Raw genomic sequence first — 25,014 nt, forward strand, 5'->3', positions numbered from 1 at the left:
TGAAATTAGAATGGGAAGGGAATGGTCATTCTCATTGGAATTAGGACGGGAGCGGAATAAAATGGTCATTGGTTGCAAATATAAAATGGGTAGGAATGGACTAATGTAAAATTTAGAAAGAATGTATTTCAAATTAAATTCTTTAAAATACTCTTGTGATAAATAATTTAAATTGACAAAATAACATTTCCTATAATTTTTTTTAAAGAAATGGTGTCCGTGTTGGTTTGATGGAGGTGGAAAGCGGATATATATATATTCATAATCATATTTTTGTCATCTGTTGTGTGAATTTGAAGCTATTTGGTACGAAGCTCTCTATCTCTCCTACTGAACCAACGACTATGTTCTCTCATGCATATAATTTGATCACAAGTTAACAAAAACATATGCCTCACTCACAGTATTGTTCGGCGTCGCTATACGTGGAACTTCAAAGAATAAAAAAAGATTATAGAGATAAGGGTAGAGAGAGATATGAACTGAAAAATAATTAATGCAAGTGTTAATCATTATAATTGATCACTGAATTGTACAAAACCATTTGAAAACTTCAAAAAATGAAAAAAGTAAAAGGAAGCCTCAATATACAAAATGACACGCTGAAAACATGGGCTTCTTGGAGACTTAATGCTGATATCTATGGTATATATTCTTGCTTCTTTTTTTTTTTTTCCTCCTTTCTTGTTTTGTCTTTTTTACATTCTTATGCATTCCACACTGTTCTATCTAAGTCATATAAAACGAGAGCGAGAGCAAATTCGAGAGCGGAAACGTGAAAACGACAGAATTAAGTCATAAATAGTGAAAATTTGAGTCAGAGCGGGAGCGCGTTCGGAGCATGAGAGCGACACCGGTTGAGAAGGATTGTGTGACTTAGGTTCTATAATGTGCAAAGAATTAGAAGGATGCGAAAATTGCAATCAAAACTGAGAAATGCATTGTCTATGAGAAGGGACATTGCATTGCTGCACTACTTTTCAAGTATTTCACCATTGGCATGCTAACCCACACTTCGAGTGAACCTCTTGATCCCCGTAATCACCTTAATTTCACTGGATTTAATCTTCTCCAACGCGCCAATGTCAGCCATAATTATATGATTAAGAGTAGTAAGTGATACCGAATTCAATTTATGGAGGAAAGGGGCGGTGGGCCTCACTCATGACATCATATGGTAGATTCACAATTCCCACTCACATAAATTGAATTTCAGTTTTTTTCTTTAAATTTATTATTTTATAATTAGAAGTTTTTTTTTTTTGTTTTTTTTGGAAACATTCGGAAGTTTCTAATTCTAAAAAGGTAACTACAAAATGGGAAAAGACCCTATAGAGGGCTAAAAGGCCGAACTCAAAAGGTAAAATCTTGGATGGGGTCCATAGAGATCAAAATTCAAAAAAGACCTACCAAAACGAACACACGGGATTGGGCTAGGAATTAAGTCCCATAGCAGACAATAGAAACCCAATAATCAAACATGTCCGAATGCTTTAAAAGGGATCCTATTATTTCCCAAATGGGAATTTTAATTACAGATGAAATAAATAAATGATTTTTTTTATTATTTTCCTTCTTAAATGATCTTGTTTGAAGTTGGAGTTTTTGAAGAAGAGTTCCCACTTAATAAGAAATAAAATTAAATTTAGTGAGATATCCATGGTATGTGTTTGGCTTCCAAGAAAAAGAAAATATGTGGTATGTGTTTGGCTTCCAGGAAAAAGAAAAAGTTGTTTTCTTCCGGATTAAAATTTTGCACAGATTAATTAAACAACAGTAATCAACCAAAATCAAAATTTAAAAGGACAACCCAACAACGAATATGCATAAGAGAATTAAACCAGCAATCGATCGTAAACAAACAGAACAGAACAGATAATGCATAAAAAGAAAAGCAGATAAAAAGAAAATAACGACGGAGTCCAAAATAAGTCCAAGTACAGTAAAGATGATGGATAAACCACTCCTAACTTAAATAAATTAACCGTACGCAACTACTGCCTCCTCACCCGTACTCCCACTTCCTGAGTCACCGTCAGTACGCCGGAGATCACCACTGTGTCATCAAATATATATATATAGAGTGAGATAAATTAATAAGATATTGAACGAATATATATATATAGAGAGAGAGAGAGAGTGTGTGTATAGAAACAGATCAAAGCCAAGTATATATATACATACCGGATCTATTTTAGCAAGTCAGGCCAACCTCCGATTCCACTTCCATTTCCGTTTCCGGAGTCGGAATCGGAGTCTGAGCTGGAAGTCGAACCGTTCTGGGCATTTCCTTTAGCTACGAACTTTGTCGCCTGAGGGTAGAGCCCTTTGGTTTTGTCCTCCCCACATTTAGCTGCGTGCAGATCTTTCAGGAGGAGATAGGAGTGATAGCGAATGATGTCTTTCTCCATCTCTGTAGCTTTGCTAGCGCCAAACATAGCATATTTGAGCCCCTCAGCCGTTTTAGACGGCCCTTTCCTCAGTAGTGATAAAACCCCTTTCAGAAACCCTTTTCCTGTGTCGTAGGTGGAAGCAGCAACGGAAATCTCACCGAATCTCTTCACAATCTTCTGTCGCCGGACCATCTCGTCGTATTTGGCTTCGCTATCGGGATGGAGGGTCACCACGTACTCATCTTTGCCCATTTTGTTTGAAAACGTCTTTCTCTCCCTCATCGCAGGTGATGCCCATTTCATGAGCAGGTTGTACGCCGCGCCTCCAGGTTTCTTCCCTCCCATTCTCTCTCTCTCTGTGCAAATTTTTCTCTGCAGTCTGCACACCAGAAATGCAACCAGGAACGACGTCCTTTCTCTCTCTCTCTCTCTATATATATATGATACGTGTGAAGAAGGGCCCCACGGAATTCGTCTTATTTGGTAATAAGACTCCCATCTCTCCGGTTCGTCCATTTAACCCTACGCACCCAAAGACCAAAATAACCCTTCTTTTTGTTCAAATTACGAAATCCAACGCCCTCAATAGGAATTGGGAACTCAATTTCACCGTAGTTAAGTTCCTGGCATGGTTCAAATTCATAGTCACATTCACCCACCCTAATTTTTTTATTTTCTTTAATTCTGATAAACTGAATGTCAATTAGTAATTTAAGGTAAGATTAATTTTATCATTTTTATAATTTAATTAACATGAATATGGAGTAATATAATAAGTTTAATATTTTGTTGAGAGTTTGTATATTTTTAAAGAAAAATTACATATAAGTGAGGATTAGGAGCTCTAAATAACAAATTGACCAATTTTATAAGTTAATTTGATTAAATTAAATAAAATATTTATAAATCCATCAAATATTATTACTAGGATCCAAAATATCCTCACACTCTTATTACAAAAAACAAAAATATCATTCACCCTTTGCAATTGATGTCATCCTTAAATTACCAATCAATTTGAAATTGAAGCAGATCGAAAAGCAAAAAAAAAGAAAAGAAAAAAAGAGTAAAAAATAAAGGCCAAGATGGTAATTTTAAGGAGTTGAAAAGTTGAGAATCAAAGGAGGTGATCAGGCGGTAAGTGCTTGGGTGCAGCACGTGTTATGTCAGACGACGCCAAACCCGCAAATTTCTCTCTCTATAACTGTAGTGTATTGTAGGCCTACTTTCTCTCTCTATATAGGCAAAGCCGAGGGAGAGGTGGTGCCTCAATATCCCATGACACGTATACCAACTATAATTGGTGCAAAACTCAATCAGCCAATCAGGCCGTGCAGAAATTATTCTATATTTCGTACGGATCAATGGCCCTGATCAATTATGATTTGACATACAACAAATGTTTCAAAACACGATAAACTATTAAATGATCCCACCAATCTGGCACTGACAAATATACAAAATAATAATAATAAATAAAATTTAATTTAAATTAAAATAAAGATCACAAAAAGGTAACACGTTTATTTACCGGTCACTTTAATAATTTCACATCAAGAATATGTAAGTTTTATTTAATTTTTTACATGTTAAATAATAGTTAATTCAAAATTGATGGTCACGAAAACATGCAATAATTTTTCTTCACTATTTAACACATAAGCGAAAAAAATTAAATAAAACAATACATTTTTAAGAGCATTACGTTAAAAGATTCATTTGTGTAAAATATACACAATGTGTAATTTTTTTTTTTTTTTTTTAATCTTAGTAATATATTAACATACATTGTCACTCAATTAATATGTAAAATTATTGTATATTTTGTACAATCCTTTTACACAACACATCACATATTTTTTCTCTCCTTCTTTCTTGTTCCATTAACGAATCAATCTTATATTTATAAAAGTTATGTAGAATTTTAGATATATTTTTACACAGAATGTATAAAATAATGACTGGAGTTAAAAATAATTAGTTCATAATTTTTGTATTTAGTAAATCTTTCCACCAATTCGTAGTACAGGCGCGTGAGGGTACTCGATGACAAACAGAGTGTGGTGTAATGCTGTTGTGGTACAAAATTGGATAGGCTGGAGCAATGCACGTCTACGCAAAGGAAATTCCCACCCTGACCATAAATGTCCCAATTATTTACAGAAATACTACACCACCCACCTCTCTCTCTCTCCCCTCTCTAACGCTACTATACCACTATCAATCTATCATTCTTCTTAAATTAATTACAATTGTAATTTTACAATTGAAAGTTGGATAAGCTGAGTAGAGGCATGGGTTTAAAAACATATTGTACAGATAATATTTAGATTTAAAATTCAGTACTTAAATTAAAATTCAAAAAAACAAGGCCCCTTTATATTTGTCCACTGAATCTTTTATTCAATTATAAGACGGTACATATATATTTAAAAGATGGTGTAATAACACTGTAAGATAATACAGTAATTTAATTCGGGAAAAAGGAAAAAGCGCGCAAAGTAAAAAGTTTTTTGAAAAAGGTCAAAATGGTAATTGGAGGGGGATATAAATCAGGATCAGAATAAGAAAGAGCACGTGATCGCGGGGAATAACACGGTCATGCGCAGCAGCTGTTATGTCCCCACCCAAACGGCAATTTCTCTCTCTCTCTCTCTCTCTATAAATATAGTATTTCTCTCCCTATATAGCATGAAAGGAGTGGCGCGTCAATATGTCAAAAGTTGACACGTATCTCAACTAGGATTGGCTCAAGCTAAATCAGCCAATTTTTTTTCCCTCTGCAGACCTGAATTTTTTTTTTTTAGTTAAAAGCCATACCTGAATTTCACTGTTAGTATTTGTTATAAAAACACGTGGACAAAACAGTATATACGCATATATATATTTATATATCTATATGTATATCTATATCTGTAAAGGGTATTAAAAACGTCCATGACATAACAGCTAAAAATACTTGTATAAGTATGTATATAAGGCATATAATCCATGTAAGTTCTTGAAATTTTATAACTTTTATTTTTTGAATGAATAAGGGGAAAATATTAAAGTGTCCTAAGAAAGAGTAAGAAAATCAATTGTTATAAAATGACCATAATAACCTTAAAGAAATAATCGTCTTTTAGAGGCATGAGATTTATATTAAAAAAAAAAAAATAGATAAGGGCATTTTTGGGACTTTAAAGGCCATCTTGGATATTTAGTACCATTAATCTATCATGTGCCATGCACATGTTTTATAATGGTACTTTTCTAAGGATTTAGTGCAAATAAAGTCTTGTTTGCAATATTTTTAAATTTAACCAACTTATATATTCAAAATAAATAATAAGAGTGTTATTTATTATTATTATTATTTAAAATAATAATAAAATTTAAAAGTATTTTATATACTTAACCCTTTAATAATTAATGACCAATTTAAGCAATATCAGGGTATGAATTCAATGATAAGAAGTCAAAGAAAAGAGAGAAAAGAAGGTAACTGTTACAATAAGGCGGAGTCGAAGGTTTTAAGAGGAAAAAAGAAAAGAAAGGGTTAAGTCTTAATAAAATATGTAAAGGAAGCTGGGCATCAAATGACGTGATCGGGTGGGAAGGACAGTTAGTGGTAACGATTTGCCCCTTTCTTGGATGTAGGAATCTGTTATGTTATGATATGTCCGACCGTACGCATAATGAGCCAATCATGCAACGCGTGGCTAACACCGCCAGGTATTCCTCATCAGAGGTCACACAGCCAAACCCGAAATCCACCAATGACAAACATCACACATAAAGACACTTGGAAAAGATGGTATATATGCATATATATATATATATATATATATATTTATAATTAGAGTTGGCAAATTATTATATGGTACATAACCATGTGTTGTCAGTTATCCACAAATTGTTATGCACGTAAATATGTCAATTTTATAAATAAAAAAGGTGAAAATGCAAAAAACCTTCCTGAATTATCACGGATTCGCATTTTACCCCCTTGAACTACAAAAATGAACAAATCAGTACCACAACTATCACAAATCGTGTAAATTAACCCCTGAAACTCAATTCCGGCCACTTTCCGGCCCACAAGGTCAGCACGTGACTGTTTTTTTCTTTTAATTCCGAAATTACCCTCGAATACTAATGAATATTATTATTTATTTATTCATTTTAACTTTTCTGCCACGTAATGAGGTAAACATGGAGAAGCTCACAGCCGAGTTCTCCTTCCCGTCGGTGCCGCGAGCCTTCACAGCCCCGTTCTGTAACTTCCCTTCGTCCGTCCACGAGGCTTCTCTGATTAGTCAATTCCTCATTCCTTTCCCCTCAATTTTGTGATCTATCAACAGGAAAAAGAAGAAGAAAGAGAGCACAAAAACACCAAACATACCAGCAAAATTCGATGACTCGGGAGCCGGTGGAGCATTTAGATCGATAGGTGGTTGACCACCAGTTTTGCAATCACACACACACACACACACACACACATATATATTTACATATATTTATATTGATGAAAAAAAGCAATAGTAGCCACACACACACACAGAGATATATATATATTTACATATATTTATATTGATGAAAAAAACTACCGGTTTTGATCCAATCATATCAAAGGTGGCTGGTGTAGTGATGGTGATGGCGGCATAGGCAGCGATGGGCTGTGAAGAGGACTGGTTAAACCTGTTAGTGCAGGGATGGCAATGGCGGCATGGTCCAGCAATGGGCTGTGGAGAGGTCGGAATATATGTCAATATATATGTGTGTGTGTGTGTGTGTGGTTACTGTTGCTGCTCAGGCAAGCTCGCTGCTTCAGCGCCACCATTAAAGCATGGATGGGGGTTCCACGGCAGAGGTGGTAGTTTAGGCGAAGAATTGGGATGGGATCGAATACAAGCTTGTCGGAGGATCACACATTCTATAAATAAATCAATATTTTGTTCCACGACGGAGGACTAATCGGGCAATCAGTGTTTTCTTCATCCCCACCCGCCGCCTTTCCGACTGCACCACCCGATCTTTTCTGTTGGCTTTCCAGTAACCGGTTTTGGTTGCCCGGTTAGTCCTCGATCCGTTTGGGTATTTCCTATCCGTTGGGCTGTAGAAGTACCATTCCATATCTTTCCCAGGTAAATATGACTTGTCTATACATGCACATCATCAAATCAAATATATATATATCATATTTCAACTCAATTTAATTTAGAGTCAATCAAATTAATGATATTTCTATATATATATATATTCAAGTAAATTTGTAGGTACGTAGCTGGTAAATCCCAGGGCTCACATTTGTAGAGATTAACCTCTGGGATGATTTCAAGCTCGATCACACGGCCTGTTATTTTCCTATTTAGATAGTAATCAACAAGTTCCTCGTCAGTTGGGTGGAATCTGAATCCTTGGGGAAGACTCATTTGTGCCATTTATCTAGCACCGATGTATATGCAAGTGTGTGTATGTGTGTTTGTGTGTGTGAGAGAGAGAGATTTGAATGAGAGAAAGAAGAACAGAAGATGATGGAGATGGACTTGAGAACAGAAGGGCATTGAGGGTATTTTTTTTAATTACAATGGGTTGTTTTGTAAATTTACAATGAAGTCGGCCGGAAAGTGGCCGAAATTGCGTTTCAGGGGTTAATTTGCACGATTTTGATAGTTGTGATACTGACTTGTTCGTTTTTGTAGTTCAGAGGGGTAAAATGCGGATTCGTAATAGTTTAGGGGGATTTTTTGCATTTTTGCCATAAAAAAATATATGGTACTCAAATATTTAACATTTTGTATATTAATTTAATGAAAATTAATATTAAGATTTTTTTGTCACGGTTTGGGAATGAATCACAATTCGCAGACGTGATACTTTTTTTTTGGACTGAGGGAATATATTGATGCTTTAGGGTCATTTTTTTTTTGTAGTAGACTTTATATTAAATTGGTTCAACAATTTAAATGATTTCGAACAATTTAATAATTTTATTCAGTTTTTGTGTAGCAGCCTATGATTGGCCAGAGCTACATGCCCAGACCATGTAATATATATATATATATATATATATATATATATATATATATATATTTCGGTAGGTAAATGAGTGCATTAAAAAAAAAGATAAAAATAGAAAATTGTTTTCAAGGGAACTCTGTACGCCTAGATAAGTCTAAGCATCATGAAGAAATGTTACTAAAGTGAAGAAGATTAGTTGGACCACCTATATCATAAAAAGAGGGGTAAAGTTAGGGGTGGCAAATTATGACACGACACGATAACCCGATACGAGTTAAAAGGGTTTTGATTTGGTATAAACGGGTTTGGGTCATAAAAGGGTCGATACGATTAATCCGTTTACTTAACCGTATCAAGTTAGGGTTGAGGGGTTCAACCCGTGTAATCCGTTTATGACACATTTAACTCAACATGTTATAATTGTGAATATAACCTATGTAATATATTACCAGTTTAAACCCAATTATTGTGGATAGTTAAGTCATTTAAAGATAAACCTTGTCTATGCCTTATGATTTTTCCTTTTATTTTGAATATTTGGGTTAATTATGATAATTTTATTCTATTATTTAGTATTTGATTAAATATTAAATGTCTCGTTTTAATAAACAGATCATTAAACGGGTTAACACGATTACCTGTTTAATAAACGGGTTGAGTTAATGTTGAAATTTTTGACACGATTATTAAATGGGTTGAGTTTGGGTCTACCTATTTAGTATAATACCCTTACATCGACAAGACACGAACACGACCCACAAACACGAATTGCCACCCCTAAGTAAAGTGCAAAAATTCCCCCTCAATTATGTCTAAATTCGCAAGTAACTCTTTTGAACTATGTTATTACATTTAGTTGCAAAATGCCCCATTGTCCGACCTATTTTTCATTAAATGATTACAAAACCCTTTCTTATCGAATTACACTTAATATATTTTTCGTGTTGAAATAAATTATGAAAAAGAGTCATACTAATTTGATAAAATATTCTCCATTAAATTTGCATCAGTTTGCCTTTAATTTTTTTTAATAATTATTTAAATAAAATCTTAAATAGAAAATTTTGAAAAAATTTAAGTAAATTCTTGTAATACCATTAATTTTAAAAGAATAGTTTCAGTATTATTTTAAATGTTTTAATTGTATTTTTATTTATTTACTTGATTATTTGGCTATTTGATTCCGTGTTTAATTGAATTGGTTAATTAAATATTTTATTTGCTTAAATGTTTTATTTGATTTAACTGATTAATTGAAAGTATGTACTTGAATGTTATTTGAATTAGTTGATTTAATTGATATGTTTATTTATTTGTAATTGATTGTAAATTAAATAATTAAATATTTATTTTATTTTATGGATACGGTAAATAACAATGTTTTTGTGCTTAGAAAGGATTTCTATTGGGCGGATGGGCCCTATACCCTTAATATTAATTAGGCTATAATGCAGTATTTGAATTGGGCCTGTACGTTGCGACCGGTCCTCTTCCTTTGAAATGGGCCAGCCTTAGGTGCTCTTCGCCATGGGTTTCAATATAAAGTCCAGCTACACATATTGAGTTTTTATTAAGAGTGCGAACCATGCTTTGATTCACGTGTTGTTCCACCTTCATTAGATTTGAAACCTCAAAAAAGTGTTGCTTGAGAAGGTAGATATTGTACTGCCCGCCAAAGAGAAGCACTGAAAAATCGTCCGTCAATAAAACCAAGAGATTATTGAGCTACAACGACATTTTGGGATTGGACATAACAAGATCCAATGATGAACAGCTCATAATTAATACTGTGAAAATTTGCAAGGAAGAAGTTGTGGACGGATTATGTATATATCATTATTATTGGAATAGGATTTGAATGGCTTCAATATAGTTTTTATTGGGAATTACGTGAATGTCTGTTGGGCTTATCTTATATGGTATGCAAAATGTTACAGACATTGCTCCACGACTTGAAAACTCGAAATGTCAATCCTTCCTTTGAAAAATAATATATGGCACACACATCCACAACATTGCTTCATGATTCGAAAACTCAAAGACTTACTTGATTTGTAAGTCTGAAAACAGTTTTCAAGAACTCAAAAAACAAAAAACTGTTATCAAATAATAAATTTTTTTATAGTTCTTTGAAAATAAGGACTTGTTTGGTTTGTAATTATGGAAACAATTTTCTGTTCTAAAAAAACTAAAAATAAAAAATTGTACAAAAAAAACTCTATTTGGTTCAATTTTCTAAAAATTGCTTCTGAAAATTCAAATATAAAAAGATTTGTTTTCAAAAAACATATATAGTTCTCTGAAAACCGTTATCTGTCTTCTTAGTTTTTGATAACTATTTTTAGAGTTACAAAACAAACAGGTCCTCAGCATTTTTACACCTGAATTTAAAAAAGATTGAACCAATCAAAATTTTTGTATAATTTTTTATTTATAATCATACAAAATATTAAACTATTTTTTAGAATGACAAACCAAAAGCGAATAAGCCCAATCTTCCGTTTGATAATATATGGCACATGTGCCTCATACAACCCATATATGGATGGAGAAAGCAAGGCAGGCCCACAGCTATAAAGCCTATAATGAGACATAATAGAAGGTGAGCCATCTATCAAATATATACCCCAACCCCCCATTCGGGCCATTCCTCTTCCATCTACATTCTACAAAGTGGCTCAAGGGCCCCACTTTTTTATATTACTAGTATGACCTTGCATGCCTTTGGCTAAAGAATGTCAGCCATATATCTACATTTTTTAAAATTTAAATATAAAAATAAAAAGGGACAGTCAATCATATATGCCCTTATGAAAAGGACATGCCAGATATAAAGGTAACAGCTTAGACAAGAGTCCACTCCAATATGAACCCAACATTAATATGCTTCCCAAGGATTATATCAATGAATTTGACACCTATTTAATTTATTTTAAATTACATAAAGTAAACCTGCCATTTTGAGAATCAATTTTTTGTTCCCTTCACTTTTGGCCTTTACAAAAATAATAAAGTTTGAAATATCTTTATGATTTTTCTCATAACACACACACATGAAAACTAAATATTGTGAGTTTTTAACCATTAACAATTCAAAAATTATTACATGATTTTGAAATTTGGTGATGTCAAACAATATATAGTTGGCTCATAGTTAAAAAAGAAAAAAAAAATTAAATTAAATTAAAAAAACTTTTAGATGTGGTATGGACGTATAATTATTGGACACTTAACTAAAAAATTAAATAAAATTTATGCATGTCAGGTACAATTGCTTACATATGTTAACAAAACAAAAAATACATATTTTTAACACAATTACTTAAATATTCAATAATAATTAATCTAAAATCAATGATCTGAGATGATATATCCAACCCAATCTTTAACACTCCTTTATATTCACCATTTGCAGATACAAGTATGTGAAATTCATAAAAGCATATCAGTTTAGATTTGCATTAAGTTTGGCTAACCCTTACCTTTTTTTTTTTTCCTTTTTTTTTTTATTTTTTATTTTATATCTTGACTGCCAGGAAATTCCCAAATGACTCTTCTCTCTCTTATTTAACTGTAATTCTAGAGACTGCAACTGAAAAATAGCTTGCTTATCCCAAAAAAAAAAAAAAAAAGAAAAAAAGAAGAAGAAGAAAATACAGCATACTATATATAATACTAGTATGTAACAAAATGAAAAATAAGAGAGAGAAAGTTCCTGTTAAAGTTCTCTCTTTTGTTACTTGCTTGCCCGTTTGCCTATCTGTCTCTCCCCATTTCTCGATCCCAATCATATACAGAGAGAAGAAGTAAACAAATAGAGAGAAGAAGAGAAACTAAAGCAGGTATTCCTTCGTTTTCGGTTGATCATTCTAGGGCCACTTTTACATATACATTTCTGTCAATTCTTGGGGATCGTTATTAGAACCCACTCAGTTCACACATTTTCTGTTTTACTCGCCTTTCCTGCAATTCTTATCACTGTCTGTTGAATTCTCTCTTCTTTTTTTTCAAGCAATTCGAGGGTCTATGTCACAATTCATGTCTTGAATTTACTGATTTCATAGTTCGAATTACATTAAAAGGTTATTTCTTTCTGGGTTGTTTTCAATCTGTTTGATTATTTTTTTGGGGCAAATGGAGGAAGGCCTTCTTGGACGTGGTTTAGTGGTGAGAATTTAAGGGGTTTCTCTTAATTTTTTTGCGAATTCTTCAATTATCTGATTGTTGTATGTTTTCAAGAATTTTGCAATGACTGTTATATCTTCTGAGGTTAATTTTATGTAAAACAAGGCAAAAGGTGTGATTTTGAAAATTTTATGTTACTTTCTCCGGTTTGCCTTTTACCTGGAAAAGATTGTGATAACTTCTGTGGGCGTGTGAGTGGTGTGTGTGTCTGCAAATATGGATATGTAGATATATGTATATCATAGCATGTTGAATTTTTGGGATGCGTTTAATGCAGCTTTTATTATATGGATCGTAACGGCAATTCTAGGAACTAGATTTTCGCATGTTAATGTATCTGGCAGTGACTTTACATTAAAGGTGTGTGTGAACTAATGATTCTAAGGTGGGAAGAGGTGAGTGCACCTGGATTATGTAAGGTAGACCTAAAATGTCAGCACAAATGCCTCCTTGAAGTTTTCATGCTGTTTGTTTGCTTTATTCACTTTTGTTTATATATATATAATTGTAGCTTATTGACAACCCTTTAACTTGTTTTCCTAAGAAGTTACTCATACTATTATCAAGACTTTTGCTTTGAGAACATTCTGATGTGCAAAATGGAGTGATTGTCGAAATTTATTGGGCATTGATTAATGAGGTTATGAACTTATGATGATATGTCCACTTTGATATTTGGCAGGACATTTTAGTTCTACTGATTTAAATATAATTACACAGGCACATGTGCCTCCTCCTGGCTATTTTGTACGTCTGGAGAATACGGGTTCTGAAGGCATTCCTTATTTGAGAAAGAAAGAAAGGATGCGCAGGTGGCTATGTTGTTCTTGTCAAGTAGAAGAATCATACCCATCAAATGAAAATGATTACCTCAAAAGCCCAAAGGACCATGCTGATGGTATGCTTCCTTGATCCCATTTCTATCATATTTTGCCAACGGAATAATAAAAATTATTTCCTGTTATTGCTATATTTTTATATGTAATCATGCAATTTGTTTAAGAAAATTATGGGAAAAAGCTTTTCTTGTTGTTGGCAATCATGGTTTGGTTCATTTGAGATTTTCTGAAGTTTCTTGTTGACATGACAATATATGATGTTGTTCATGTTGTAAACATAGTTTTTTGAAGATTTGGATGCTAAGATTGGCATGACAGAATTGATAATGTGATGGGGGAAGTCTTAGAGAGAAATTATAAGTAAGTCGTCATGCTATAAATATAGGAACATTATCTCTATTAGGTTGATTGCTTTAGTGGATTTGGAAGGGCAATTTTGAATCTGAGGTCTCCTAATCAACAAACACTGTTACATTCGTAATAACATCTCATAGATGGGTTTTTTCAGGAACCTTAATAATTTTGAAATAGCTATTTCAACACCAATACCGGTTTACCAGAAATCTTTGCTATTTTTAATTAACTGTTTCAACACCATTCATGGATTTGAAATAATAACTAGGCTTGTTACTGTATACTGAAGGGGTTGATTGCTTTAGTGGATTTGGAAGGGCAATTTTGAATCTGAGGTCTCCTAATCAACAAACACTGTTACATTCGTAATAACATCTCATAGATGGGTTTTTTCAGGAACCTTAATAATTTTGAAATAGCTATTTCAACACCAATACAGGTTTACTCAGAAATCTTTGCTATTTTTAATTAACTGTTTCAACACCATTCATGGATTTGAAATAATAACTAGGCTTGTTACTGTATACTGAAGGGGATTATTGGCTTCTACGTAGGGGGGAAATAAATGGAAGTTTGTTGTTTATGTTATGCTTGTTACTTTTCAATGTAAGATGATATTTTGAAGTTTCTTCTGGTCTTATTTATGTACAGAGAGCTCGTTTTCCCAGTGTTACATATTATTTATTATAGAATGGATAACTTTCAAACTTATTGTATATTAGCAAGAAGTTGGTGAATGCATCCACAATTGGGGAGAGTACCTACTTTGCAGTTCAATTTTAGTAATCTTTTAGACTACTTGTTTGCATGGAGGAATCATTATTTTCTCAAATTTTAATTTTTCCTTGTGGTATCTATATGGTAGTCATACACAGATGCTGGCAGGTAAAAGAATATGTATCATTGAGTTTTATGGGCTTCAGGATGTTGAAATGCATGTTCTTGTTTATTATGAGACAGTTTACGGTTGGGCTTCTGTCTCGTTAATTTTTGTTGTGCAGAACGTAGGAAATGCATTGGAACATTCTACGTCAACCTAATATGGGTATTGCGGGAAATTTTCATGCTAGAATGGAGAGAATATATTGGTGACTGAAGGTCATTGACCAAGTTAGTTTGAGTAGTTTTATTTTGGGATATCATATGAGATCCCTTTATGGAGAAAATATACTTGGTGCACCATCGGTTGATGGTAACTATATTACTTTTGCTGGTTTGAAGAAACCTTTGCTGTGATTTAAAGTTGTTTGCACATTTTGTTCTCATCATTGTACACCCTCCGTGGTTTCTACAGTTGTTGATTGTCCATGCAAAAATTAATTTCCACAATAAATAAATAATTCCTCAGGAATTTTATAAATTGTTGTACAGATCACAGTTTATGTATCATCCATATTGTTCCTTTTATGCTTACTTTCTGTATGGATTTATAACTAGGTTTATCGAGACTTAATTTACTTCTTAGACGCGTAGACGTGTTTTAAATTCCACATCGGGTGTTTATTGAGTAATCCTGGGTTATTTTAAGTGTGTGAGGGGAACCCTCCCTTTAGGTGTTGAACTGGCCCTATGACTATAGTGTCAGAGTGGGACCGAGGTTACTACCATGTGACTCAGAGGAATTGTTGTGTGGGTTTCACACAGAGGTGGGGTATTATGAGGGCACAATGGTCCTGCAAGGAAGATGGCCAGGGATGTGTAAACGTGTTCACATTCCCACATCGACTGTGTATTGGGTGATCCTGAGCTTCTTAAGTGGGTGTGGAGAGCCCCACAAAGTGACTAATCCGTTTGGATTTTGAATTGGCCTCGTGGCATTAAGCATACTTAATTAATGATACCCAATCTTAACAAAATTTATCTTTTTGGTTTCTTTTACTATTTTATAGGAAATATTTCACACTAACTGTTTTATAGCTAGTTTAAGCTGTATCCTTAAATTTTCATTTTTTTAAAAAAAAAAAAAATCTAGTATAACTCATCAACTTGAAATTATTTTTTCAACTGTTTCGTACTATTTTATGTTGTACCAGAAATAGCTGTATATGAAATCTAAATTCGAATGCTCTCTCAATCTATACCGGATCAACTTGATTGGCCAACGAGGCTGAGGGTAGTGAGTTATGAATTGATGATGTTGGCTAAATGTTGAGAAATAATAAAATATTGAAGGAAAAGAAGTTACAAGACAAATATAACAAGATAACAAGTGGGGAAGCTCTCCTTGTGAAAATTTACAAAATACAAGATGGAAGAAAAATTGAATTTGTTGTATCCTTGCCAAGTCAGGCAATTAACCCCATAAGATCTTAATTTCAGTTTCTTTTGTTTGGATTTTTAAGCTTCCAATTTAGTGTTATTGAAAGGCCATGGCCTGGGCTGAATGGGTTTGATGCACAGGATAAAGTGTGTTTGAAGACATTGTCTCAATGTGTCATAGATGACCTCTATTTCTACCATAAATAAGTAAACTTCTTTGTGTACATGGATATGTTATTTTTGGATCATCGTTTGCAAAGACTGAAACATGGTTTGTGGACATGGGTTAATGCTATGTTTCTTTATGAGTATATTGGCTTAGGCATGGTCACTCCCAATATCAATGCAATGAAATGGCTTATATATGTGTTTCTGTGAACTAAATCTGAATGTATCAAGTATAAACACACACTGACACATCGTATGGAACGATGCTGTATTTCCTATTGTACTGGCCGGTTGTATGTTATTACACTATCAGTTTTTTGAAAAAATCAAGAGATCTCTGAATATGATAATAAGATAATATATGATCTGATTTCTTATTGGTATTATTTTTTGGATTTGAAATGTATTTTCATAATGTAGGTTTCTTTCCCTACATTTCCACCCCGAATACATGTATAGTCTGATTGAGTCGGTGTTTTATTGAACTTCTGATATCCTTTTTCTTTTTCTGGATAAGTAAAGTTCGTTTGGCTATTTCTCGTTATGTGTTACTCTTTCCCATTGTAGTTTTCTTTGTCTACCCGTCTCACAGTGTCTTATTTGTTTGTTTGTATTATTCTAATCCTGTTTACTGAAATATATGTATTAGGACACCGAAAAGGGTCAAAGGTGTCAGATCCTGTCAAATCTGAAGTTCAAAAGGAAGTGCCACCTATTGAAGTTCCTGCACTGTCCTTAGATGAGCTGAAAGAAAAAACTGATAATTTTGGATCAAAGGCATTGATTGGTGAAGGATCCTATGGAAGAGTATACTATGCAAACTTAAATGATGAAAAGGCCGTGGCTGTGAAAAAGCTTGATGTTTCATCTGAGCCTGAGTCAAATGTTGATTTTCTGTCTCAGGTATGTCCAATGATTTCACAAAATAAATTTAGTATTTGATCTCCTTAGTTTTCTCGAATATATAATTCCCGCATTCTTTATATGTGTATTTTTATATCTGATTATATTGGTCCTTTTCAATTCAGGTTTCCATGGTTTCAAGACTCAAGCATGAAAATCTTGTTGAATTGCTTGGTTACTGTGTAGAAGGCAATCTCCGTGTGTTAGCATACGAGTTTGCAACCATGGGATCTCTGCATGACATTTTGCACGGTAAATTGAAAGTTGACTTAAAAAGCTCTCTTATGTTAAATGAGAAACACCTACTTGAATTATATTTGCCCTCATAGGTAGAAAGGGAGTCCAAGGGGCACAACCAGGTCCTGCGCTTGACTGGATGCAACGTGTGAGAATTGCTGTTGATGCGGCAAGGGGACTGGAGTATTTGCATGAGAAGGTTCAACCATCTATAATACACAGGGATATTAGATCTAGCAATGTGCTTCTATTTGAAGACTTTAAGGCCAAGATTGCAGATTTTAACCTTTCAAATCAGGCACCTGACATGGCTGCTCGCCTTCATTCTACTCGAGTTTTAGGAACCTTTGGCTATCATGCACCAGAGTAATACATCTGAAACCCATCTCAGTTCTGAAATGTGGCTATAGTTATTTTTTGCTTGAATTATCTAGTGGCTTTATATTGTGGTTTTGTGGTTTTACTTTCATTTCATTTAAGGCACTCATACAAACCCAATCTTGTTACCCATGACGAGGTTACTAGTATTACTAGATTAAACCTCCAGAGGATCCTAATTTCTTTCACCAGCTCTCTTCACGCAATAGCTATTGACTTCCAACCATCAGATGAAGACACAATGTCTTGTATTGATTATATGTTATGGCCCAATCTTAAAGATTGACTAACTGTCTTTTATTTATTATTTATTGCATTAATTTTTTAAGCTCAAAGCCAATGATTTTGTAAATTTAAAAGCACCATGGTTGGTTGACCCTTGACCAATATTACATGTAACTCGGGTCTCTATGATTTTCCCTGACCAGAATGGCTACTAGGAATGAGACAGGTGTAATTAGTTCACTTAAATATGTCTGGTCTAGTGATTACCTGACAATAGGAGAACTTCTAAGGGATTAGCATCATGTTGATGTTAGTTAAAATTTACAAGAGAATTACAACTTTCATGAAAAATAGGACAGCAAAAAATTAGCGTTGGAGAATGAGAAAATTTTCACTTGCAATGAAGTTTTCACTTATGGGATGCTATTTCACACTTTTTTCCGCTTTCTTCCTGTTATTTTATTTATTTATTTTTATTTTTTTATAGATATGTTACAAGACAAAAAGGATCAAATTTGAAATGAACTAGTGAGATGATGGTTGAAGTCATTAATTGGAGAAGAATGAGGGGAAAAAAAAGTAAATAAGGTAGTTTCGCCTAAGAGTGATGTGTTCCACATTGAGGCAATGCTAAATGAAGAGGATGACCAAAACTAACATGGGTGGGTTGAGATAGCAAGTAAGATTAAATAATATGTGGGTTGATTGAGGTCATGACATTAATTAGAGCGGAATGACAAATTCGGGTTTGTGTATGAAAATCCAAATATTTGGAAAAAGGCTTTGTTGAGGGTAGTGTGTGTATGTTGTGTGTGTTTCTTTCCCCATAGGAGTTGTATTGTGTGTAGAATTTTTTTCCCCGAAAGTTCGAGCAAATGCACCCACACTCACAGTATTGCCCCTAACAGGAAACAAACACTCAACCTTCCATTTGGGGAGGAGAGCTGATCCCATCTGGACTAATGCCACTTGGTTAGGTTTTGGAACACTTGATTGTAGAAGTCTTTGCCGAAAGTGTTTTAGGTTGTCCTTTTATAATTCAAAATTGAATTGAGGTCAACGTAATGCTGCTTTAACGTGATTTCGGGAAACGACTATGCTTAAAACGCTGAGCTGCACCTATTAAGCTTCTTTGAACGATTTTCTGCATTTCTGAGAAATAACTGTCATTGCAGTTTTTGAGTTTGTCATAAATCAAATTTCCACGTATAGTGTGTATGAGTTGTTTCTTTTACCTGTTTGAAGTCACTTTTCCTTTTAAACCCTTCTTTTATAGGCAAGATACACACACCCTCTAGTGTCCTTATCAGAACTTGAACCCTCAACCTCCCATGTGGAAAGAGGAGATACCACTTGGGTTAGGCCCTTGGTACTTTTTTTTTTTTTAAACCAACTAAAGAATTTCAACATATAGTGTCTTTTCGATTACTAGTGAAGTATCTTTTGTTTAATTTGGTGTGTAAACCCTCATGCAGATATGCGATGACTGGACAACTGACACAGAAGAGCGATGTCTACAGCTTTGGGGTTGTTCTGCTGGAGCTTCTGACTGGGAGGAAACCTGTCGACCATACTATGCCTCGTGGACAGCAAAGTCTTGTTACTTGGGTGAGTTATTATGCCTGCTCTCTCTCTCTCTCTCTCTCTCCCCGTTCCTTTATTATTCTAAGCTAGCATTACTTACTGTATAAAATTTAGATGCTGAAATAAATGCATTTTTCCCTTTCTAGGCCACTCCAAGACTAAGTGAAGACAAAGTTAAACAATGTGTAGATCCAAAGCTCAAGGGAGATTATCCTCCAAAAGGAATCGCTAAGGTCTCTCTCTCTTTTTCACACACACACACAACGCATATTTGCACATAAGAGGTAGCAGCTAACAATGCGGTTTTCATTTGTGATGCAGCTGGCTGCTGTGGCAGCACTATGCGTGCAGTATGAGTCTGAGTTCAGGCCAAATATGAGCATTGTTGTCAAGGCTCTCCAACCACTTCTGAAGCCTCCTGCCCCAGCTCCCGAGACCTAAGGCAAATAAATTCAGTAGCCCCCGTGTTGAATTTCCTGCATTTTTCACAGAATTTGGGTTCTTTCATTGGTGGATTTTGTTTTACAATCTAGACACATTTTTTTTTTCAAATTTTTTTTTCTTTGGCATTTGGGATTCAGTCGTGTAGGTCTGAATCGGTCCTCTCGATGTCTCCTGTTTGTCGAAGTTGTTGCTGATTGGGATGTGTGATGTATTTGTTCAAGCGTCTGTTTTGCTTTCTTATTGTTTCCAATTTTTATAATTAAACAATAGGCCTTCCTTGTATTATTGCTGTTTAAACATTGAAGTGCGGAAGTGTCTTGCCTAGCTTTAGCATTGGGTGATGAAAGCAGTTTGCTGAAGCACAAGCTTCTCTACAACTCAAATCTTCTTTTTAAGCTCAGTTCATGTCAGGTTGGTTGTTAATGAGCCTGAGCAAGTTGGTCACTGTGCATTGTATACAACACTGATCTATCTTCACACGCCTGATCCGGGGCGTTAAGTCATGGTGCTTCGTCTGGTTACAGGCTCTGCTATGGCAATGAAATGAAATCCAAACTCGGCTATGATAGGAAATAATATGAGTATTGTCATAACTTCTAGGTAATTCAAAGTGAAATTTTAACTGATTTATAAAGAATGAATGGAGATTTACTGGTACGGGTTTGATTATGGAAATTCAGACTGTAATTCCAGTTGGCATCTTGAAAGTTTGATTATTTAGGGTCTGTATGTTGAATATCGTGCATTTGGTTCTGCAAACTTCTCGTGGATTTGGTTTTTATTTCAGAATTCAAAAACAACAATCTTTAAGAACGCACAATTGAAATTGTGGTAAAAGCTATCAAAGTTGGCTTTTTAGTATTGAAAATAACTGCATTTCTATTTGAGTAACGCACGAGTTCTTGTGTATTTCAATCGAGGGGGTGCTAATATGTTAATGAAATTTGCCCTGAAGCTTTGAAAACCCACTGGTTGGGTACTCAGGTGAGGAGAGTTGAATCAAGCAAGTAGCTCTATAATAATTGATTTAGTGCAAGGCTTGTGAGGTATTGCAGCTCTCGACCAACTATTTTGTCCCTTCACTGTAGAGATTATGATTTCTTAGCAGAGGAGGTTTGGCTTTGAAATGGGCCAAATGCACTCTTGCGAGTAAAAAACTTCATGATGGTCGTGAATCATACAGGCCCTCTGTAATTGTCATGCCTGGGTTATGTTGATCGGAGTTTGGGTTGCAGTCAGATTTGCGAGTTTGGAAATAGTTTGATTTATAGGATGCCAAAATGATGATGAGCAGCAGAACATGCATGGGAAGAAATTGATGTCCCAAAGAAAAAGGGCTGCATGTCAGTGAGAATTGATTTCGTGATGATATGTGCGTGTGTGATATATATATATAGAGAGAGAGAGACAGAGACAGAGACAGAGACAGAGAGAGCGCTATAACAGTCACTTGGTGTCATTTTTGGAACACGTGTATAGCAAAGAAAAAAGGGCTGCATGTTAGTAAGAATTGATTTCGTGATGATATGTGTGTGTGTGAGATATATATATAGAGAGAGAGAGGGAGGGAGCTATAACAGTCACTTGGTGGTATTTTTGGAACACATACATGTATAGCAATAACATGGTCGCAGTCAGACTTGCGAGTTTGGAAACAGTTTGATTTATAGGATGCCAAATTGATGATGAGCAGCAGAACATGCATGGGAAGAAATTGATGTCCCAAAGAAAAAAGGGCTGAGTGATTGGGCTTAGTGAGAATTGATTTCGTCATGATGTGTGTGTGTATCACACACACACACACACAGAGCGAGCTATAGCAGTCACTTTGTGGCATTGTTGGAACACATACATGTATAGCAATAACATGGTTCATACAGTACTGCAAATTTCATAACTACATGATACACAGTTTATAGGAACAGAATGAATTTTCAAAATCTACAAAACAACAATATGAAAACCAACAGTAAATCAATTCACAACTTATGATTCTCCAGAGTAACTGTGCTTCACACGGCTAAAATTGAATATGAGAGATCTCATAGCAACATCTTACTTGTTCCTCTTATTTATGGTTCTTCCTTGGCGAGGATCATCAATCCACAGCAGCAACAATATGTAGCAAACTCACGCAAAGCTCAAGAAGTTGCAGATGTGGTGGTAGAAGTTGGGTTGAAAGCTTTCTGCTCGGCACAGGTGAGTCCTTCATGGGGTCCTGCGTCCTCTCGTGTAGCTCCCATCAAGTCAAGATAATATAGGTAATGGGTGATGATGTTGTTCATGGAGTCAACATCACCCTGGCCACAAACACCGTCCCCATAAAGGACGTTCATGGTGGAACCAAATCCAGGAGCCCGCTTTGCCAAAGTATCATTCTTGGTGGGCTTCCAGTTGCCAACAAAGATATCATGGGCTGAAGGCTGTGCTTTCTTGACAGGGGTCATCCACCTCCAAATTGCAGCCTGGAAGGCTAAGGTGGCATTCTGTTCAATATATTCAGGATGGTTCAACAGATCCGCCTTCAAGGCTTCCCCGGCAGCTCCGTAGTTGTAGTTCCTGTTATGATATAAATAATCGACAAAAACATCCTCAAGAGTTCTGTATTTAGGAGCTACAAAACGAAGAAATCCCTAGGAAGTTCTATGGCCTATAACAAATGTTTTTCCAGAAAGACTATTAAAAAAATCAGTTCTAGCACATGTAATCAAACAAAATATTAGAACAGAATCAGTTCAAATGAAGTATTTAAAAGGACTATATACAAGTTAATAGAAACTATTCCAGATTTTATTCTTACTTAAAAAAAGAACCTTAATTATCCACCGAAATTATTAAAAAGACCATGGCAACGGAGAGACGTAAGATATATACCAGTAGATAGGCAAAGCACCGCGACCATAGTATTCAGCTCCAGGAGAACAGGGATAGGTGTATTTGTAAGAGTCATCACAGTATGATTGACTGGGACTCATTTCTTTGTTGTAGCAGAGGCCCCAAGCTGTTGGTCCTCCAGTGGCCACTCCATAACCACCTGCATCATTTATTGTTATCATCATGATACAATCCAATTCCATATACATAATTAAATGAAAACAAGAAGATTGAATGAAATTCTCCAAATGCTTCCACTATGAGTCAATACAATCCTAGACCGAAATAAGCTTTCAAAATCTGCAATAAACTAATTTTATCATACCTTGGATTAGAATTAAGTAATAGATCACTTCCGAACTGATTCAATATAACTTAATACAAACTCAAATCTTTTAATTCACTATCACACAATTATGATGAAAATATCAGCTGAAAGGGAGAAACCCCAATACACTCAAAACTCAGATATTCAAATTTCATTTAAAAATCAGTTCTTTGGCAGTTTCCATCAATAATTAACTAAAATTTGGGTTAGTTCTATCTGAATCCAATTCAATTAGTCCGAGAAAACAATGGTTAAGTCTCATGTTACATCACATCATCACAAACCAACTCATTTAACCAAATTCGTTTTCGAATAAGCTGATTGAAATCCTATCAAAAGCAAAACATTGAAATTCATAGTCAAAAAACAGATTCAACACTGAGCATCAATCCTATTTGATTGAAAGAAAACCGAGAAAAAGAAATCCAAAAAAAAAAAAAAAAACAAATCAATTAATCAAGTCAGATCAACTGAGAAATTAGATTCACTTAGGTCCCCATTTCTCTTTTCCTTAAAATCAAGGATTTTCCCCAGCATTTTCTCAGCAACCAACCATGACACAATTAAATACAATAAATTGACTTACAGGAAGTTTTGCTGCCGACATGGCCGAGGAAGGCGGCGACCTCCTTCATCCGCGAGGTCTTGTTGCCGGTGGTGCCGAACCCATGAGGCTGATATACTGCGGCGGCGGTGATGAAAGAGTGGTAGTCCCAGAATCCGACGGCGTGTGCCACCGGCGTATTCCTCTTGGAGAAGAGATCCTCAAACTGATAGGTCTGGAAATAGTCACTGATGGTTTCGTTGCAGCAGTACTGGGACCAACCCTTGCACTCCCAACCCCTGTCACACACCGTCTTCCCCTTCACCTTCTTCACCAGTGCCGGCGTAGACAAATCTCCATTGGAAACACCCATTAGCATTGCCACCACAATTGCCAAAACCCACCATTTTGTTTCCATTTTTACCTGCAAAAAGAGGGTTTCAGAGCTTGAATTCTAGTTTATGGACAGAAATCAAATGAACCCAGAAGAGAAGAGGTAGAGAGTTGTAATGGGTATTGATAGGATCTGGTAATTTATTATAGAGAGAGAGAAATAGATTGTAGATTGAATGAAATTGAAATGGAAAGAAAGTGAAGGTGTAACTTACTGGAGAGTTGAGATCTGTGGTGTTGAGGATGATTGCTAAAGGGTCAATTACCGACCTCTTGCTTAGAGAGAGAGTATTATTATTCCTTTATGTGCAAGAGAGAGACACACCAGACAAAGGAGTGAGCAATTGAAAGAGAGCGTTAGATCGAGTCTCTCTTTCAGAGAAAAAAAATAAAACAATAATGAAAAATAAGAAAATCAACGGCTGATATAGCGTTTGCTTGGGTATAAAGTGTTCGAGGTTTAAGCGTTAACAGGCTGGATTTGGAATCAAGCAACTACTGAACTTGATGGGCTGACCCACCAGCCAAGCCCCTCGCCACCGACAACTATGAGTATATGACACAGAGACACATATATATTATATATACAACTGTGTATATATAATATATACGTAAAGGCTCACCCCTTCTGTAACCAAAAAAAAAAATTAATACGTAATTGATAATAGAGGACTCAAAACTAGAAAGTATAATTATTTGAAGTTAATGTTTATATGGAAATCTTATAATAGCCTAATATGAAACCAACTTTATATTAATTTTAATTAGTATAAGAAATATAATTATTTGAAATTAATATCTCTCTCTTTAGTGTTTATCTCAATCAATAATAGACGTATTAATCGCCATTATTAAGTTTATGATTTTTCATTTTATATATGCTTGCAGTTATATTGTATG

The 25,014-nt window shown here is 34.8% G+C and overlaps 4 protein-coding genes across 6 annotated transcripts; 1 reads left to right on the top strand and 3 right to left on the bottom strand.

Annotated features, from left to right (window-relative positions):
- Positions 1–1,776: 1,776 nt before the first annotated feature.
- LOC132273525 (uncharacterized) lies at positions 1,777–2,785 on the bottom strand. Its single transcript, XM_059774485.1, has 2 exons — positions 2,185–2,785; positions 1,777–2,056 (listed from the first exon to the last, which is right to left on the bottom strand). The coding sequence occupies exon 1, from the start codon at positions 2,736–2,738 to the stop codon at positions 2,190–2,192; it is 549 nt and encodes a 182-aa protein (XP_059630468.1). The 5' UTR covers positions 2,739–2,785; the 3' UTR covers positions 1,777–2,056; positions 2,185–2,189.
- A 4,537-nt stretch (positions 2,786–7,322) lies between these two features.
- Positions 7,323–7,819, bottom strand: LOC132273202 (NAC domain-containing protein 54-like). Its single transcript, XM_059774218.1, has 2 exons — positions 7,684–7,819; positions 7,323–7,537 (listed from the first exon to the last, which is right to left on the bottom strand). The coding sequence occupies exons 1-2, from the start codon at positions 7,817–7,819 to the stop codon at positions 7,323–7,325; spliced, it is 351 nt and encodes a 116-aa protein (XP_059630201.1).
- Positions 7,820–12,073: 4,254 nt separating this feature from the next.
- LOC132275406 (PTI1-like tyrosine-protein kinase 1) lies at positions 12,074–20,257 on the top strand. Of its 3 annotated transcripts, none has more exons than XM_059776886.1 (8): positions 12,074–12,241; positions 13,267–13,482; positions 16,854–17,107; positions 17,233–17,359; positions 17,437–17,710; positions 19,423–19,555; positions 19,678–19,764; positions 19,853–20,257. In XM_059776886.1, exons 2-8 carry the CDS (start codon positions 13,389–13,391, stop codon positions 19,970–19,972), a joined length of 1,089 nt encoding a protein of 362 aa, XP_059632869.1. In that variant the 5' UTR covers positions 12,074–12,241; positions 13,267–13,388; the 3' UTR covers positions 19,973–20,257. The 3 variants fall into 3 exon arrangements, with proteins under 3 accessions (XP_059632869.1, XP_059632868.1, XP_059632867.1); XM_059776885.1 differs by having other exon boundaries at positions 13,305–13,482; XM_059776884.1 differs by lacking the exon at positions 12,074–12,241 and adding an exon at positions 12,316–12,566 and having other exon boundaries at positions 13,305–13,482.
- A 1,573-nt stretch (positions 20,258–21,830) lies between these two features.
- LOC132275407 (chitinase-like protein 1) lies at positions 21,831–24,482 on the bottom strand. Its single transcript, XM_059776887.1, has 4 exons — positions 24,330–24,482; positions 23,764–24,145; positions 22,850–23,009; positions 21,831–22,534 (listed from the first exon to the last, which is right to left on the bottom strand). Exons 2-4 carry the CDS (start codon positions 24,137–24,139, stop codon positions 22,117–22,119), a joined length of 954 nt encoding a protein of 317 aa, XP_059632870.1. The 5' UTR covers positions 24,140–24,145; positions 24,330–24,482; the 3' UTR covers positions 21,831–22,116.
- Positions 24,483–25,014: the final 532 nt, after the last annotated feature.

This window comes from Cornus florida, unplaced genomic scaffold (assembly GCF_030987335.1).
Source record: "Cornus florida cultivar Cherokee Brave unplaced genomic scaffold, ASM3098733v1 CherokeeBrave_3.0.0_Hap2_Chr09, whole genome shotgun sequence".
NCBI lineage: Eukaryota > Viridiplantae > Streptophyta > Magnoliopsida > Cornales > Cornaceae > Cornus > Cornus florida.